Source organism: Strix uralensis, chromosome 2 (genome assembly GCF_047716275.1).
Source record: "Strix uralensis isolate ZFMK-TIS-50842 chromosome 2, bStrUra1, whole genome shotgun sequence".
Taxonomy (NCBI): domain Eukaryota; kingdom Metazoa; phylum Chordata; class Aves; order Strigiformes; family Strigidae; genus Strix; species Strix uralensis.
The window spans coordinates 26,330,558-26,350,441 of record NC_133973.1 but is presented as its reverse complement, the minus strand read 5'-3'; the positions used below and the strand labels follow the sequence as shown (position 1 = coordinate 26,350,441).

General features: G+C 39.4%; 1 protein-coding gene across 4 annotated transcripts in view; it reads right to left on the bottom strand.

Moving 5' to 3' along the window:
* The window catches only part of USP25 (ubiquitin specific peptidase 25), a 96,655-nt gene that overhangs the window by 43,203 nt on the left and 33,568 nt on the right, over window positions 1-19,884 (bottom strand). For all 4 annotated transcript variants that reach the window (XM_074858106.1, XM_074858107.1, XM_074858108.1 and 1 more), the window contains one exon: window positions 14,800-14,962. In XM_074858106.1, coding sequence (XP_074714207.1) covers window positions 14,800-14,962 — 163 coding nt within the window. The remainder of the gene's footprint in view (window positions 1-14,799; window positions 14,963-19,884) is intronic.

Sequence of the window (19,884 nt, the reverse complement as noted above, 5' to 3'; positions counted from 1 at the left end):
GCAACATGAAAAGGCTAAAGTGGTCTTCCCTAACATTTTTAGACTCAAAAATAAAATAATTTAAAAAAAAATTCTAAGTGACCAACCGAAAGACTTTTCTGACCTTGATAAATCAACACAGACAATTGAGTAGTCAAGATTTTTTTTTGATGCTCTGCTGTTCAAAATACAGGTTCCCCTTTTACGTGTCCTTGCAGAGAAGGGAGATTAAAACAGAGTCTTTTGTTTACTTACTCAAAGCATAGAAAATGTTAATATTTAATTCAAGTGTCATTCTAGAAGTTGATACTAATTGAAATTATGTCTCATGATGTAACAGCATTCCACTGGTGGAATCTTCAAGCAAAACACAGCAAAGTCTTACATACAAAATAAACCAGCTGTTGAAATACAGTGTCCAAAGACTGACTTCTCTCCATGACTAATCCAAGTGCCATCAGAGTGCCAAGCAGCTGAACTGGCCAATTTCATAATACATATACATAAATTAAGTACACAAAACTGTAGTTAAGTTCAGAATTTTTGCCTGGCACGCAATCCACAAGTTTTTCACAAAAACTATTTCTTTAATCCAGAACTCTGAACTGTGAACATATAACTCTATGCTTTACTAAGATGAATGAACCTATTTCTGTAAACTGCTGAGAATAATTAAGAGCATTCTGATATGCTCTCTTCTTCTTCAGCTTTGTTTTACTCAAAATTTCTTATGCAAGATATTTAGTTATTGAACTTTTCTCCAAAACAGCTTACACCATACATGGCTGTACTGAGATGCAGCAGAACACTCACAGTTAATCTACTGCCAACACCACTAATGCTAACAGGACGGTATCATGCTGTAGCTCTTCTATACTGAGCTACATCAACTTCAGGAAACTTCTATCTTCATAAAAATTAAGAAGATAATTTCCCAGTGTAAGCATAAACAAGTACACGATAAGTGTACCTGTGACCAACCAATTTTTGTGCCAAAGCATCTCAAGGAGGAACTTATGGTTCTTCCTGAGGTAAGGAGATATAAACGAGCTCACCTAAGCCCTCACTGCTGCAGAGGCATTCCATAGCCAACCACCCCAGCGCCTCAAAAGCGGGCTAGGCAAAATAAATCCCAATTTGCTGAGCCATGTGTTGACTAGGCTTCCTACACCCAAGGCTGGCGACACCATGGAGCAGAAGCTGTTCTTCTGCAGCCACCGAGAGACATACAGCAGAGACTGTCCCTGGCCCAAGAATCACCCGCTGGCCCCAGGCCAAAGCACTGGCCTTCCAAACACATTGCATGGGGCAGCACTTCAACTCTTACCCACTTGGCTTCAGCTATGGAAAGGTGTCAGGAGTCCCACTGTAAGAGAACAGGCTGGATCTAAAAGGGGGATACTTCATATCTACTGTTCTTGACCAAATGTGTTTAAAATTTATTGAAGTATGCAAAACTTACACATGCAAGAAAAAGTCGCGGGGGGGGGGGGGGGGGGGGGGGGGGGATTTTTTCCCAGTGTATTTAAACCTATTTAAAAGCTGTCATCTGGAAACTTGACCAAGCTAAGGCTAAGGCAAGTTACATCAACTCAAATTATCATAAAAATAACAGATTTTTAGAATATCTGCCTCCTATTATGTCAGTTTGGTGGCTGAACAAGATAGCAAAAGAAAATGAGAACAAACAATAACAACAAAAATCCAGTTTCAGTTTAGGGTGTTCAAGCTAACTGTGTTGAATGACAACAGACATACCGTGGCTTTCCCTGGCTATAGGTGGTGATGTAGACATATTTTCTGTCACGCTAGAGAGAGCTAGGTAGAGTTGTAGCTTCAGGACTTTAAGATACTAAAACCATTCACTTATCAGTAACAACCACCCACACTATATAGAGTACAAACTCAACTGCAGAATATAAACTGCCCTGTTTCACCTAGAACACGCTGCTTATCCCTTTTCCCCCCTTAATGTCTAAAATTATCAAACTTGAGGACTGTGGCAGAATTTAGGTTGCCTGAGTAAAGGATTAATTCTTAACATTCAAGAGCTGTGATGCTGCATTAATACTACAAGAATATAAATTAGTCAGCATATTAAATCCATAAAAGTTTGGCATGCAACACAGATCATTAAGAGCCACCAGCAGAGTCCTAAAATAGTAAAGTTACTGATATCAACAATACTTGGAGCAGGAAACAGTACTTCTGCGTCTAGATAAAAGATGACCTATCAAGCTGCTGCACAAAGCTTTAGACAAGCTCTCTGATGGATTCTTGCAAGTTCTGTAAGCACAGGGCACTAAAAGTTGTTTCACCAACAGATGTATGAAAACCTTTTGTTTTCTTGACTAGCAATTTTGTATTTGTTTCCACCATTGAGAACAAAAAAGCAAAAAATTTTGCACAAAAACTGGGGAATTTTTAATATTGATCACCTTTTATACAAGCTTACATGAAAACCCTGATTTCATAATACAATGAACACAGCTGTCTTCCTATTCAATTTGCAAAGGTTAAGCTTGGAAGGAAGGAAGGACTTTCAAATTGTTCTGTGAAACACACATTAAAGTGATTCAGACTACTAATTCTAAACCAGTCAGCAAGATGACGAAAACATTCTTATTTGGCAGAAAATCCATCTAGGATGCCAAAGTAGAATGAATACATTTGACCAGTGCTGCAATGGCTGCAGAAAACCTCAACTTCTCCTAAGGTGGCAAGTAAGAAAAACAATCACAGTTACTAATGAAGCTTAGCAAACAAAGTAGGACATACCTACTGGCACACAGCTGGAACACCACCAGCATATTGTGAAACGCGGTCATCATTCACGTTTCACTTAGAGCAGCCCCGAGAAGAGCTGTGAAATTTCCATTCTTGTGGCAGGGCAGTTATAGGCTCCCTTTTACCAAAGTGAAGGGGATTAACAACAGGCAAGGATGCCATGACTAGTGTAGGTGTGCATATGTGCATAACGATACCTATGTGTCAGCAGCAAATACTGGCTAGGAATTTGTCCAAGTTAGTGCCAAGGCTTGAGATTTAACATGAGAAAAATACAAAGACTAACTTGAATTTTAGCAAAGAAAATTTAGGCAGGACTTAATTTGGCTAGTACCCAAAAACTAAATATATCTTATTAGTACAGCCTGAAAAGCAACTCTTCAGCAGGGGGAAAGAAAAGTTTGCATTCCTACAGAACTCCTAAACGAATAGCTAAATGCCAGTACCCAAAGCAAAAACATGACCTTGTGTAAGTTGAAAGTTTATATATGCATTAAGACATCGCAACACACATTTGCCTCGTTTAGTCATCTGAGGCTTTTATGCATTTCCAGTTTTACATTTTTTCAGACTTTAAAGCCACAGAGACAGTATCTACCTTCACTTTGTATAGAAGCAGAGAGCAATCTTAAACAATGAAAACATTATTATTCTAAAAATAAAAAGCAAAAATACAGCCCTGCCTATGTCATTAAGTATATTATTTTGATTAGTTTGCCTCTGTCAACAAGTTAGACTTACGCTCTTACTTCACTTTATAAACAATTTCAGTGTTTTACTGTATATAGAGCTAGTTTTAGTGGGGTAGATCGACCAGTATTAGGGTTAACTTCTTATTCATGCCAATAATTTAAATCAAAGAAAATGCAGAGCTCTGGAATGTATGCTCCCACCTGCATGCATTATCATATGCTTGTTCCAGTAACATTAAGAACTTTCATTTTACTAGTTATCAATATTTGAAGTGCTAAAGGTTCAAAATAAAAGTACTCCTAAATACTGCACTTAGGCTTACTCGTGACTTAACACTCCTATATGCCTCAGATTAAATATCAGTGTCCAGCAAAGCTTCACATTGCAAAAACATACGCAACTTCACTGGCAACTAAGTCTTTTAGACTCTATATCACTAACTTGGGAGAATCACTTCTCCTTCCTCTTTAAGACCCTCCCCGCTTTTTCTAGTTACTGATCTATTTTACTATTTTACCTTTGGTTCATACCCTTGAACCGACTTTTCTTACAACAAAGCCCATGAAGTAGCTGTTTGTTGCTACTGCACTGGCCGCTCTGCTCCTGTGCTACACTCCTTTCCACCCAGCACCTCCTTATAACTCACACTGGGGCAGCCTCCTACTCCACTTGTGCATGTCTTATTCATGTAAGTCGTATATCCTGTTTTCAGAATAGAGAGTAATGATGGACATTAAACGTGATCATCAGGCCTATATTTGAGCCTATCCATGCACTGCATAGCAGTAAAAGTCAGCAAGCATAAATACAACAAGAATTCTTCCTATAATGTTGAAACTAAAAGGAAACCAACTACTATATGGATATGCAAATTAGCTTAAACACACTTTACTTACAATGTAGAAAATAATTACTGTAACAAGACTATAGAGAATTTTATACACTTTCTCTTAAGCAGATAAGAGAAAGTATATTTAAAATATACTTTCTGTATAAAAAACAGGAAGTGTTGTCTTCTACCTTTCAGAGGAAAAAAAAAAACCTTAAGATAAGGAAGTTACCCAGAATATATACCTGATACTGCTTCTTTCCATAAACTGAGAATTTGGCACAGTCAAGAGCCTTCCTAAATATCCTCACATTCTTTAGAAAATTGCATGTAAGGAAGAGGGTAGGGAAGAGAGGAAAACAGCTTCAAAGCTGGGACTGGAGCAGGTTCCTGTTCAAACTTCATTGTGAAAGTATAGGAAGAGGAGTTTTTTTTCCTCTCTCCCTCTCTGAAACAAAACTCCTACAGACAGATACAACTGTTTCATGGCTGAACTTCAGCAAAACAACCCCACGTATACAGTGGTAGCAGCCAGGAAAACATTCAGTATTTTCAAAGTCAAACAGAGATTCAATCCCAGATCTTAAAAGCTTTGGAAAGTATCTCAAAAAAGACATTTTTATTTACAAATAAACAACAAAACAGCATTCCAAACTGCTGAAAACCAAAGTAAAAAATGCAGTTTTAAGCTGTCATGTTTTGCTTTTCCAAAAGGCTGAGGTGTAACATGGAAGAAGACGGAAAACAGCTTTCATACTGGTTGATCTAGAAAGTAAAATTAACTTAAGACCTCTAGCAGACTTGGGTTAAGTCAACACTTTAAACAAATAGTTCACCATGGTATTACTAGCCTGCATTTAGAGAACATTTACTTCTTTATAGCAACAAACTCAGAACATTACTGCAATTCAGAAGGCAGGTAAGTATGATATGAGATGTGTCCAGAAGAATCCACTTTATACTTGTGTCTTGGCATGTACTAGAAAATGCCATTCAACCACTCCTCTATTACATGTTCAAAGCAAGGGGAAAAAAAAAAATCTGTTAGGACATAAAATAATAGCCAACATTTCCTTACATGGTTACAGCTTTCAATTTATTGCCTAAATACACAATGTAAAATAAGTTTGTGGTATAATTTTAAACAACACACCTAAACAATGCAATGGTTTATACCCTTCTAAACCTAGAAACTGCACATAGGATCACAACCCGACACTTATTCTGTATACTTTATTTTAATTAAGTGAATAACTATTAGTCAAAGCTAAAGCTGTCATCCGTTAAAGCTTTCCATCCCTTCACAACAGAAGTTTTTCAGTATTATATATCACTAAATGTAAGGTAAAAGTTTGAAAATTCACACAAGCAACCTGAGGGCACTGGAGACCACAGAGAACAAAAAGCAGGAAAAGGAATATTGGGTCAGCAAATATCACAGGATGACTGAACTTGGAAGTAACAGGTCACTCTCTACTCTACACGGGAACAGAGGGAGACAGCGGGAGGGAAAGCAAGAAACTAGGTTTCAAACATTGTTATTCCTTTGCCCATGAAACTCTACAGAACAGTTTACATCATATTCCTCACCCCCCTCTCCACCCCAGGCTATTCCACAGAGGAAACAGTGGAAAGAAAATGTTCCATCAATGACCATTTTAACTCAAACAGGGATTGCACAGTGCGTGTTCTTCAGCATGCAGCTTTCCACAGCATGCCCAGGAAAGCAAGGCAGTAGTGTAGACTTACACATATGCAACTCTTACTGTTTAATACTAGGCTTTTTGGTATTAATGCACTACCACATCATCCACCACAATCCTTTCCATTCAACATGATAAATAGGAAAACCAAAACAATGCAAAATTCAGATACTTGTGGTAGGCTGCTTCAAAGATGGTAAGAACAATAGCTGAGCCACCAGCTGGGAAGAAAATACTTGCTTGGTTCTCACCCATCAAGCTGTCTCATTTCTTCCCAGAACTAGAAGCTTAGGACCAAATGAGATCCTAACCCCAAATATACTGGCATCAGAAAAGCAAGAAGGCTGCTTCTAAACACAATGCAACACAGTAAAATGCCAGAAGTGGTATTAGGGACCCTGAAAATATAAGTTAAAAAGCAGCCATGGAGATTTATGCTTGTAAGACAGTAGCTTAATTCTTTTTTCTGCAAGCTATGTACTTTTGGGGAAGAAAAAAAAAGCCTCATTTTTGAATGACTAACCAGATTCTGACAGACTCCCAGAGAAAAGGGTATGGAGATGCCGAATCCCAGCTGTCCTGTTGGGATAACTCATCTGGTAAAGGGAGGAGCTACAATCCAGACAGGCTCTTGGTAAGTCATGAGACCCAGGAAAACACTGCATCTAGTACTTTAAGTATGGGACTGGGGGGGAAGGAGAAATAGAGCAGCATTTACTGTACACAATTTTCACATGATTCCCCACACACTTTCTTCCTTTCATCAGAAATTTGTCTTAGTGCACTGAGTGGACAACATTCACTAAACAACCAACTACTCAGTATCTCCCATGACACCTTTTTCAAGGGGCAAGTACTGCCAGGGCATTACTTCTCACACAACTGAAACCCTTCTTGGAACTCCAAGTTAGTCTTGTACAATGTCTTAAAGCAAAACACCTGGGAGACAACTTGCACAGGCAGCAAGACTACAGACATGATTCCACAGCACATCCCTGCAAGTTACCCACTCTCTACCTTCTGCAAACACTTAACTCATACTCAGCATGACACAAAGAAGTCACTTCACAGGCACAGTAAATCTACTATTTATGTGTCATTTTCAGACTATAAGCTCTTAAAACCAAGGAAAACCGTGAAGTTACCTTTTTATGAGGGAGCCACTGAAATCTACTGCAAAACCAGTAGTAGAAACAAGTAGTAGTATATTCATGTTTTGTTTCTTTAAAGAACTTGTGTGCAGGGTTTGTATGTGTGGTGGGGTTTTTTATTAGCAGGAGAGGCAGCCACAGTGGTGGCCCCCTGTGAGAAGCTTCTCAAAGCTCCCCCCGCTCCAAGCTGGACCCACCTCTGGCCAAGGCTGGGCCAATTAGTGACAGTGGCTGCGCCTTTGTGATAACATATTTAAGAAGGGGAATCTGGGAGGAGCAGTTGGAAGGAGGAGTTGCGATGAGGACACCTATGCAAACGCTGAGGTTAGTGGAACAAAGGAGGAAAAGAGGAGGGGAGGGGGTGTGATGGTGCACCCCACCGCTGCAGCCCGTGGTGAGAGGGCAGGCTGTGCCCCTGAAGCCATGGAGGTCACCGGTGGAGCAGATGCCCACCTGCAACCCCACGCTGGAGCAGGTGGCTGCACCCAAAGAAGGCCGGGACTCTGAGAGAATAAGCCCCCGCTATTGTAGTTTGGTGGTGGGAAGACCGCAACACGCAGGAGTGACCCCCGCCAGAGCAGCATGGGAATGGCTGTGGCCCGTGGAAAGGACTCACGTTGGAGAAAGTTTGCAGAAGACTGTCTCCTGTGGGAGGGACCCCACACTGGAGCAGGGGAAGAATGCGAGGAGTTGTCCTCCCCCACTCCTCCCCCAAGGAGGGAGAAGCAGCAGGACTGACCACACCCCCCATTCCCTGCCCCCCTGGGAGGGAAGAGGTAGAGAAATAGAGATATCAGGAGCAAAGCTGAGCCTGGGAAGAAGGGAGAGGTGGGGGAAGGTGTTCTCAAGATGTGGTAACACTTCTCGCTGTCCTACTCTGTCTGTTAAATGTTGCTGTTAGTGTTTGAATTAAAGTGATGGGTTTTTTCTTCCCCTAATGAGTCTGTCTTTTGCCCATGACCATAATGGGTGAATCATCCCTCTCTATCCTTATCTCAATTCCTGAGCCTTCTGCTTTATTTTCTCCTTCCCAGTCCTGAGGGGGATGGGATGAGTGAGCAGCTGCATGGTGCTCAGTTGCCCTCTGAGCTCAAACCACAACTTGATATCTTAAGTTCTATTTCAAGAGCAGACATATGCAGTTACAATAATGAGAATTTAAAAAAATAAACAAACCCACACAAACAACCTTCTAGAAATATTCTAAAACCTCAAGATTTAGGGATCCTTCTATAAAAGTTAATTTAACTAAACAGTAGCAAAAACATGTATGGGTGAAACTGTCAAAAATGTAGGTTTATTACAAGTTCAAGAGGAGGTGGGAAAATCGCTGAGGGACTTGATTGGTTTCTTGGTAGGTAACGAAGAAGTGAACATGCTTTAATACAGTTTTGTTTTGACATATTTTCTTGGGGACTCAGTTTTAAATTCAAGTTTATTATTAAGAGTCTTCAAAAACAGGACGGATTTTTAGAAGTTATACTGTGGAAAAAATTACTACTGTTCATTCTAATGATGCTAAACATAACTGTTGAAAGCAAAACTTTGTTTTGGAGCTATCTTAAGTGAGAGTCCCTTCTTCCCCTACGGAGTATGACGACTTCCACATGTGTGTATTTCTCTAATGCACAAATAACTACTGATTAAAAGGTAGTATTTCTAGTAATGTTTGAATCTTCTTGGGGTTTGCTGTCACTCACTGCAAACATGTCTTAAGGAATTTCAGGCTCTTAATGCAAATACAACAAACCGTGACTGGATTTGACGAAGGCAGCTAACTGGCTGCTATATAAAACAACATACGTTGCATAAGGAAACTGTCAGAATGTCAGAAGTGGTTTTTTTCCTTAACAAGCACCCTCTTAAATAGAAGGAAAAAGATTCTTCTTTCTTTCCAAGTTAGTTTTCGATCATATTACACAATGTATCATTGTGACTGACAGTAGTTAACATTTAGATATTATTGACCTATGTGATGTGTCAGGTTTCAAAAGACTCCTAAAGAAAGCTTGAAAATACTTCTACATAGTCAATGTAACCCAAGGAGTCAATCTGTCCTGTGGATAAATAAATATGGTATTAGTTAATACTCTAAATTAACATGCATTAAATTTCCTGGGATGGTTGTTTGAAACATAAATCTTCCTGGCTGGCAGACAATATTAATAATCTAAGTTTTCAACCAACTGAAGTTATAAATCTTTCAACGGTTCACTTGCATTACATTCTATATACAGACCTAAATACAGAAGTTTAACTCTCTTTTAGGATCAAACCATTACAATTTCAAATGCCAGATTTTCACGTAAGGGCAGTGACCATAAGAACTAGCTAGCCCTCTTTATAATCCGTTTTCAAGGTATAAAGTTGCACATCGGGTGTAAGTAACATGAGATCATAGGTCTACCATACGTTTTTACATTCTCTAGCCTCTGTTCTCATCCCTGTGGTTAATTAATTAAAATTCAACTCTCCTTGAAAACATTTATTTAAAACATTTGCAGTTTCCTATGTATAAATATTTCTTTTACAGAAATGCACATAAACATGAAATCAGTCATCTTGAGATCTGGGACTACTATGAAACATAAAATCTGATTACACAACAGAAAAGGTAAAACACCAAGTCATATTAGCTCCACAAAGAGCTTTATGGAAACTAAATGTTTCTCTCTATTAGCACTAAGACAATGTTTCTGCCATTGGGAAAAAAGCTATGCATGTGAAGGAACAAAGACAGGAGAAGAGATGAACAAGAGAAAAAGATCTCAGGAAAACAGAAAATTCAAACACTGGATAGATTACTAGATGCTGAAAGGAGAGAGGCCTAAGAACATAAAAACTTCAGTGGGAAGGGAGGTGGTAGGAGAAATAAAGAAGGCTTTCCATTTCATTATCTACAGCATTACCCAAATATTACGTGAAGGTAAGTAAATCCTACCCGTAAAAAAAAAACCACAAAACAAAAACCAAACATAAAACCCACCACAAATGGAAGAAAACCCCACCCAACACCAAGAAGTCAAAAAGAACATGGATAACAGCAATGCAATTTCTGGAGTCCACTGGGATCTCACAGTAATTTCTGAAGAAGTCATTCAACAAAAGCTTTTAACTAAGCAGCAATGAGTTAAGATGGAAGGTCCAGGCACAAATAGGCAATCAAGAAGAAAAAGAGGGCAGAGGCAGGCCATCTGCTGCAGCCTGAAGGAAGGTTACTACAAACTCACACAGTCTGTGCTGGTAAGTGAAGTGCTAAGGCTTGGACAATAGGCCCACCTACAGGTGAATCCTGTATATTTTATAACTGATAACCATTGTGCTAGTAGGTATTATACTAAGTTATAACAAACCACCTATTCTGATGTAAAAAATAGAAGTATTGAAACCTGAACAACAGGCCCTGAGCCAAAGCTGCTAACTCCGTATGTAATCATTAGTGAAATATGTATGGAAGATGTAGCTCTCTTGAATGTATATTTATCTTTCTTTGTGTGTGGGCAAGATAACAGGGTCATGGAGACCGTTGTCTGTCACTGTGGCCTGATGTGACACCTTGCGCATAATCCAATTAGATAAGCAGGGAAACTCCCTCAGCTTCTCCCTTGAGCCCTGGCCAGGCTCTGGGGGAATCTAATGTGAAATTGAAACCAGATATTTCCGCTTAAAACAAAGGTGCCAGCTATTCTGGCTTGCTGATTTTTGGGTATATAAGGCTGGACCCGCTCACAGCGACTTTGGAAGCCTCACCTATGGGTGGACGCACCACGTAGGATTTCCCACTTGCCGGGACAGGCTCTCCAAATCCTCGCTGTAACCGGGGCTGCCCAGTGTCTGCGGGTCTGGATGATGGTAACGTATGCAAGTGGTGATGTATCTTTCTTAATCACTATTGTCTCTCTCATGTAGTAATGATTTGATCCATTACCCTGTATTTTCCTATTTGTTTGAGTGCACTATTCTGTCTTTTCTTACTGCATGTTTTCTGTATTATTCTGTTATATTATTTAGTTATTTCTAGTAATACGCCTGCTCTTTTCACTCTGGTGTCTGAGTTTAATTGGTATCCCTAATCAGCAAAACAGTAAGCAAAATTCATAAGTGTTCTAGACAAGAGAGCAAGTGGCAAGATGACCAAGTTTGCTCAGTAGAAAGATATGCAATGTAGTAAAAACAAGAGCTGGCAAAGATGAACTGATGTAAGGATCATATGGGACTGAGGGACTATGTAATAAGAAAGCGAAATTCAACACAGATAAGTGTACAGTGAGGTACAGGGTGGAAAACAACCCTAAAATTTATAGAAAATGACAGGCACCAAGCTAACTAATATTATTCAAAACTTTGAATTCATGACAGTTCCATGAAAGTATCAGTTCAGCGCATGAAGTAATTAAAACCAGAATAAAATAATTAAGAAAGGAAGACAGAATGAAACAGAAAACATTACTATAAGAATCATTGGGTAATTCAGCTCAGAAGGGATTGATGGAAATCTCTTGTCAAACCTTCTGCTCAAAGCAGGAGTTCATCTGTGAGATCAGACCAGGCTGCTCAGGGCTTTTTCCACGCACGTCTTAAAAGCCTTTGAGGTTCAACAGAGCCTGCACAGCCTCTCTGGGCAACCTCTACTGCCTGCAGGTCCTCATAGGGAAAAATGCTTCTTATATCCAGGCTGAACCTCTCTTATCTCAACTCACTCTCATTGCCTCTCATCCTCCTGATATGCACTGCTGTGGAAAGCCTGGCTCCGTCTTCTCAAGGGTCAGCTAATGCAGACCATCCCATAGCTTCTCAGGTTGACTTCTTTGCCTGTCTGCAGTTAATCAGAAACCTCTTTGATTCTCCATGACCTTTCAAAGATGATAGAGAGCAGCCTTCCTAAGACTTTACCCTATTCTCTCAGCACCACTGGATGCAGCTCAGTGAGTCCTGTAGAATTACATGGGTGAAGTTTCCTCAAGTAATCTCTGACTCAATCCTTAACCACTGCTCAGAGTTCCTCTCCCCCAACTAAGCACAGTGGTCTGAGAGATCTCATCGGTGAAGACCGAGGCAAAGCAAGGCACCAAGTACCTCAGCCTTATTTAAGTCTGCTGTCACTATATGACCTGCTGTATTCAGCAACAGAACCGTGTTCTCCTTGCTCAGCCTTTTATGACTAGTGTAGCATCAAAACCTCTTCTTACCCTAGACATCCCTTGAGGCCTCAACTCTAGATTAGCTTTCACTTCCCTAACACCATCCCTTCATGCCTGGGCAACATTTCCAAACTCCTTCTCAACAGCCCATCTCTGCTTCCAGATCCTGCACACTGCCTGCTTGCACTGGAGCTTGGCCATGAGTTCTCTGAGCAGCAGAATGGATCCTTCTTGCAATTAGAGGATACTGACAGCTTTCCTGAGCTCCTCTGACTTTCAGAGCTGCCTTTTATGGGATCCCAGCTACCAACTTCCTAAAGAAGCCAAAGTCGGCTCTCCTGAACTCTAGGGTCTGTACCCTTCTACTCCTTGCTCACTCCCACCAGGATCTTGAACTCCACTATTTCATGGTCACTGCAGTCAAGAGTACCCACATTACTACATCTCTAACCAGTTCTTCCATTTTAGGGAACAGCAGATCCAGCTATGCATCACACCTAGTTGGCCCATCAGTACTTGGATCAAGAAGCTGTCCCTGACACTCTCCAGAAATCTCCAGAAAAGTTTTGCTTGTGTCCTGCTGTGTTGGACTTCCAGTAGATGTTGGGATATTTATTAAAGTTCCTCATGGGAACCACAGACCATGATCAAGAGACCTCCTTGCTCTTAAAGAAAGCTTTGTCCACATCCTTATCCTGAGGAGGGTGGTCTGTAACAGACTAATCAGGGTGGTACTCTTACCAGTCTCTCCTCTGATCCTGACCCACAGACTCTCATCTTAAACTGTCATCTTATCCCACACAAGTACCACATATATTTGATCTGCTCCTTCACAAGGAAGGCAACGCTCTTCCCTGTCATCCCTACTTGTCTTCCTTGAAGAACCTGCATCTGTCCATCTACCACTTCACAGATTCACAGCCCACTCATACCTTGAAAACTTTCCTGGTCCCCCAACTAAAATGCTAATAGAGCTAGAAAAGATCTGGATAACAGCAACAAGGTGGATCAGAGATTAGAACAGATTCTATACAGGCAACAACTCAGCAGTCAGCTTGGAAAGAGAGACCACTGACCTGGAAAGAGCATGACAGCAGTCCACAGAACTGTAACAGCAAACAACATTTAACTGTCTTGTCCACCAGGAAACATGAAGGCCACCAGAAAAAACTAGTGGGAGCCAGGTCAAGAAAAACAAATAAAAACAAGGTGGTTCTTCGTGCAATAGCGAGTACAACTACACAATTCCTCCCCAGAGAATCCCATGGGTGCAAGAAGCTTGCAAGGTTCAAGGGAGACAAGTACATAAAAGAGAGGTCCACTGGGGATTACCAGCTAAACAAACTGCAAAGGATTAAGAAACTCCCCCAAGATGAAAGCAGCTGGAGGTTGGGAGTGTTTTAATAGAGCAGTATCATAAGTACTGTTTGCACTCCTCCATAAGCACCCATTTGCAGAAATTGCTAGGCAGAACGTTGATCTAAGTGAACTCAGCCTGAAGTACAACAACCATCAGTATGAAAGTAACCATATTAGTTTATCTGACATGCTTCAGCCTGACAGTAATTTGTTAAAAATGGGTATTAAATATTTAATTTGCTTTGTCACAAAATGTCAGACTATGAAAAGTTATGATATGCTGAATTAGCTTCTTGAAGACCAAAAATAAATTTCCCCCTACTGTATTCCAGTTTGACCCACAGTCTTCTGTGGGTTTGGATGCTTCTAAATATATCTACAGATTATTTACAGACATGCAGATTTAGCAATCACTTCTAAAAAAAAAATATTGATATTAGAATATTAGATTTCACTAGACAAGTTGCAGTATCTGTATTCATTTCCCTATTGATCCCATGTTTAAAAAAAGGTAGCTTTTAATTAAGCTACATATACACAAAAACAGACTAAGAGCCCATATACTGGCTGTGTTAGGTAAAGCAACCCAAAACAGACACAACTGCATCCATATCAGACCTTCACTTTCCTCCTTCTCAAGCTTCCTTTTTTATCACTTATTCCTTCTTTTACCCTACTAAGCTATTTCCTTGTAGCTGTTCTAGTAAGCACTCCATGATTGAGGGTGTCATTTCCTCTACCTACCTCCATTGTTAGCCACCCCCTCTCCGTCACTTACATGTGTTCCTTTTAATATAACAAGTCTGTTCCTCATCTCTAATTTAATTTTCACATGTTTTTAGGCATCCACAATTGCCATTGATGTCAGCATGAGCACCAGACACCCAGGATCTTCAGAGACTCAACTTGTTGTCTTCAACAGCTTTTTAATAAGAAACATTTTGAAGCTTCACTTAGCTATGCTACAGTACTTTCTACACTTCAGACTTATGGATAAACATGTTAAGAGATGCAATAAATAAGTAATGCTCAAAAAATCTCATGCAGTGGCCTAAACTTCCCAAGAAAACAGATATCTTAAGTTATCCACTTAAAATAACTCACCTCACAATAACAACAATGAAGAGCATACACAGACAATTGAAGAGGGTGCTTACCTGGATGACAGCACTAAACCAGCATGTGTTGCCAACATTCTTTAATCCTACTGGACAGTTGTCTTGCCGCTTTCGATCATAAGGGTTTGGAGAGTCACTCCATACCTCTGGATGCGTCCTCTTTAAACTTGCTTTATTTTCTGCAATACTGGCTTCTAGAACTCTTTGGGAACAGAAGTGGGGGAAAAGTGTGAGAAAGACAAAAAAGAAGACATAGTAAAACACCTTCAGTTACTAATACAGACATCTTAATGACATCATTTGATAGCTTATTGTTCCTGAGCTTGGTTTTAAATTTATATGTAATAATATGTCTTCAAAAGTAACATTCTATTTTACTTTTAGATACGTCACAGTAATTCCATTACCTTTTGGAAAATGGTATCAGTGAGTGAGTGAATCTCCTGTGAGAGCTCTAGATACAAGAGCCATGTCTGTAAGTCATCAATTATTTAAGAACCAGATTCATATAGGATGGATGAGAAATTTTAGGCAGTACTATTAGTGCAGCGCTTTCATCTACAAATGCTTTTATTGATATGCAAAGCACAAAGTCACCAATATTTATTTAACTGACAGGAAACCAAAGCTAGCTAGGCAACTTTCAGAAATGGAAGAAGCTTTTTTAGTTTCCATTTTTGCAACTTATGCAACTGTATTAATCACTTTACGTTGCCAGTAATTATTTTATGAGCCATGGAAAGACATCTCTCCACAATTTTTAAAATGCCACCCAACAAGTTAATTGTACACATCAGTGACCACATTCTTTGCAGGAAACTGCTCCTACATGATTTATGCTGAATGTCCGTATTTCACATGACAGTAATCTGTGGTAGCCACATATTCTAAATAGAAAGATGAAGATGGATACATTCAGGTCATAGAACAGTGGCTGTAATACGTAAGCCAAGTTGCCTGGCATGTGCACTGCTGACAGTGGTCACTATCCCCGACCATCTAGTCCAAATACCACATAGAATGCTGAGCTGCTACTGAACTACTACATTCGACAAGCACAGGATTTCAGGAGCTGCATGACAAGCATGTAAGCAGTCTGAGCAGCATGAAGGGTTGTCCCCTTTGGTTCTAGACTCACTAAACATCAAAGAAAGGCAGGTTTAGGCTGGTCTGTAAATGGCATTCCTAAAGGACAAAGTTTGAACACCTTATAAAAAACCAAAGAAACAGGAGGGGGGCAAAAAAAACCACTCTAACCGTAATCCCTCAGCTTCCTAACTAAATTTTTGTTTCAAGCTATGCTCTTGTCAAAAGAAAGAAAATGTATCTTACAAGAAATACACGAACTATGAAGCATTATATGTGCTTCATATGAATTCACTGTAGATAACTGCTTTGGGGTACATACTAATTTGTTATTGCTACTTATTTTGAAAAAAAATAGAAGCAATCAGAATCTGGGAGACCATTAAGTATAAATACCACTTCTGTATCAATACATCTCAGGAAGAACCTAAAACTTGTAATTTCCTACTGATTAATTAACTTCTGACAATTTTTTTTTTTTTCGACAAGTAACCTTGTAAACAGCACTGAAAGGACAGGCATATAATCCTCTAAAACTTTCTGCTCTGACATCTCTTCAAACACTGCACAGGGATGGAATCTGACTCTTCAGTAGTTCTTAGTTGTCTTTATAATAACGTTATCTCCTAAGCAAACCCCAAAATGTAAAGAAACAGTCAAATTCATTTCCCTTCTCACTGATACAAAAGTGTTAGATGCCCAACGTATGTCTGCTTTGAGAGTAAAAGTTATTTGACACAGACACTAAAAAATAATTCAAAACAAGTGTCATATGTATTTCACATAATTTCTCATTCAGGTAGAATTACTTAAACTCTCATTTAAAGTAAATTGAAGGGACATGTAAAACTGATGGGAAGGCTGACAGACCAGATTAAATTTAGAATGATGTTGTGTCAGGCCTACAATACCTATTCCATACCACTTTTGTTTCAGGGAAACAAACTTTTTTCCCCCCACAAGCTCAAGAATATTTCAAGATATTTCAAGATTTGAGTTCATAAAAAAATATATGTTCTCAAACTGAAACATTTCCCTGACCCGAAGGGTATTACCATTTATCAACTTAATTACCTACTAAAATTCCTTCCTTTTATTTGTTTTTGTATTTCTTCAGCAGGTAAAGGATTTTCTCATCTCTAGTTCCATCTCAAATCTGTTTCCGTGTCTTAAAGTACTTGATTCTCAAAGCTTCATGATATTTTTCCTTAATTTTACCTGTAATATTATCTGTCCTCAGAGAGCACATGCAATAGCTGGACACCCTATGTGCCAAAAATAATTTTCAGCCATGATAGCTGCGATGCAAACTGAAATAAAAGTGAGCACAGTATACAGGAACCTAATGATCAGCTCAGAAGCTACATAAGTAAGTGTATTTACCAGCATAGTGACTGTACCTCTTACACTATAATGTTCACTATACTATAGTCATACAGTCCTGATCTGGGAGACTGCTTTGACAAAGAATCTTACTCACACATTGCTCTCAACAAAATGAACATCCTTCCATAAAGTTAGTACAAGGATTTAGCAATTCTGATTATGCAGCCGAAACACCCTCTTTGCAACCCTTGGAGACCACAGCAGCAGTCACTAGCAGCAGAGCTGTAAGCTACGTGCAGGGTATGGCATTCCTCTAGCCTCACAGGACCAAAGGCTTCCCCACCTCCAAGTGTTGGAATCTTGTTTGGAAGGAAACTCTGGAGTGAGGATTAGTTAATGCCAGGCTTGGCATGGGACCTGAAAGCAGTGTTTTATTTCTCTCTGTAACAAACTAGGCATAGCCAAGCAGCTTTGCAGAGCTGCTTGCATGGGGCTAGCCAGACAATGCAAGAAGCCTCAGGCAAAGTGAGTCCACAGCACAAAAGTTCAGCCAAACCGTTCTGAGGAAGCCCACTAAACATGATGCAGAAAAGCCCACTCTGGCAGGCTACTTGGCTAAAAGAACAAGGGAAGGTCTTTATACTGTGACTGTCTTACAGCTGGACACCCAGGAATATCCCCAACCCTACATCCCTCCCCAGTTTCACCTTTGATCTATACACACAATGCTTAACCACAGTGCCAAGTCCCCAACAGTTTCAATGACCATGTTAAAAAAAAAAAAAAAAAAAGAAAAGACCTAGGGATGGTGCACATCCTTATGCACTCACAGTATGGGCTCTCATTTTAATACGGCTACTACCCTAGGCATAACACAGCCCAGCTAATTTCTCCTTTCAGTCGTATCTTACAAGCTTCCCCAGTGATGCCCTATCTGGCCAGTCTCATTTGCCATCAAAACTAATAAACAGGAGAAACTTTTTCGTATTAGGAAATACACTGATCATGCACATTTCCTTGTGAGATTTAAAAAAGGCAATAGTAAAAAAAGTTAAACATGCCATGTACAAGATGTTCAGCTTGGGACACTTGGACATTTCAGCTGCACTCCTCTAAACACCTACATAGTAATCAGATCTGTCCTCATTAAGTAGCACAAGGCAATTACATTCAGGAAGACAAATTCTACGTGCATTACAACATTAATTACACAAATCAAGAAATTCCATTAATGTTTCCTTGGAAACCATAACAAAATCAGTGCAAATTAGGTTCCAAACCACTATGAATACCTCTGAAAAAAATATCCTCCACACCAAAGACTATTTAAATACACACACATCCTAGCATTATTAAAAATGAAAGATTTCCACAGTTTAATTTGCTTATTATTGACTTCCTATTTGATTTCTGCTTCTTATTTAACTTGGAAAAACACAAGTAGATGGCTGCAGCTTGATTTGTTTACAACCAGTGTTCTACTTTTTGTTTTGAGAAGTCCTGCACAGATACTGTGCTTTCTATTGGAATGCCAACATTCTTCTGTGGGGTGTTAACTACAAAGTGATTTTTAAAAATTTTTTTTAAAACAGTCTTAAATCCTGTCATTAAGGAAACTAATTGAACAGTTCAGATCAAGAATTCAAGAATTCTGAACTTCCTGTATTTGTACAACTCAGACATAATTTGCCATCAACTCAGGGTACATCTTGGTATGTAACTGAGTTGATCTAATACCTCAATGTTGCCAAAACCCCCAAGATTCTCACTCTTCTCTGCCTCCATTCACAAGCAAAGTCCCATTCCTGTGCCATCATACACTCTGAATCTTCTAGTGATTAGTAATATTTTTCTATGGCTTTGGGAAATGAATTCATGTCACAAATGCTCCAAAGAATACTACAGCAAGTATAGAAAATGTGGGACAGTGTGCAGGCCATATCCCCCTTGGTAGCAACAAGCTCTTAATTTAGCAAAATTACACACAATAGCATGTGCCATCACATACACATCTCTCAACAAAAGACCAACGTTTTCTCTGTATATAACTGAACAGATCATCTATATGCCTTTGTACACACAGAAAAAAACCAGCATACTTTGTTTTTCACTTCTCAGACTAAAAAGACCTGTTTAGTCTTACCTGCTTAGCCCATAACTAAATATTATAAATACATGCTAGTTAAATTATGGTGCATTTTTTCCTAGTTGCAGAAAATAACAAAGTCTACAGGAAAAAACCTAGAGCTTCAAGGCTCCCAAGAAGTGAGCACAACAGAAGCAGTCAGAGCTTGGAAAGGAAATAAAAAGGGAGAAGGATTTCCATATCCAGAAATAGGTCCATCTTTCCCAGTGCCTGCCTAAATCACAACTCTCTTGTTATGACAATTCTATCCTTCAGAAGGAACATGCAAGAGGTGAACTTCTGAATCAGAACTGGACAGAACATCCACCATAATCTTGTATACATGCACATACTGAGGTCTTAGGAAAAAACCCATCCCTTAAAATCTTCCAATTATTAATGAGAATATAGATCACACTCATCCCACCTTTCTCTCCTAAACTATGTTATCTTAAATTCATACAAGATGGCTTTTATCACAAATGGGAGGATGGAGAGAGGGGTATGTTTATTCTCACAACTAGTACATTTGTTTTTCAACAGAAAAAAAGAAAGTTACTGTGGATAAAGTAACACTGTCCATATTC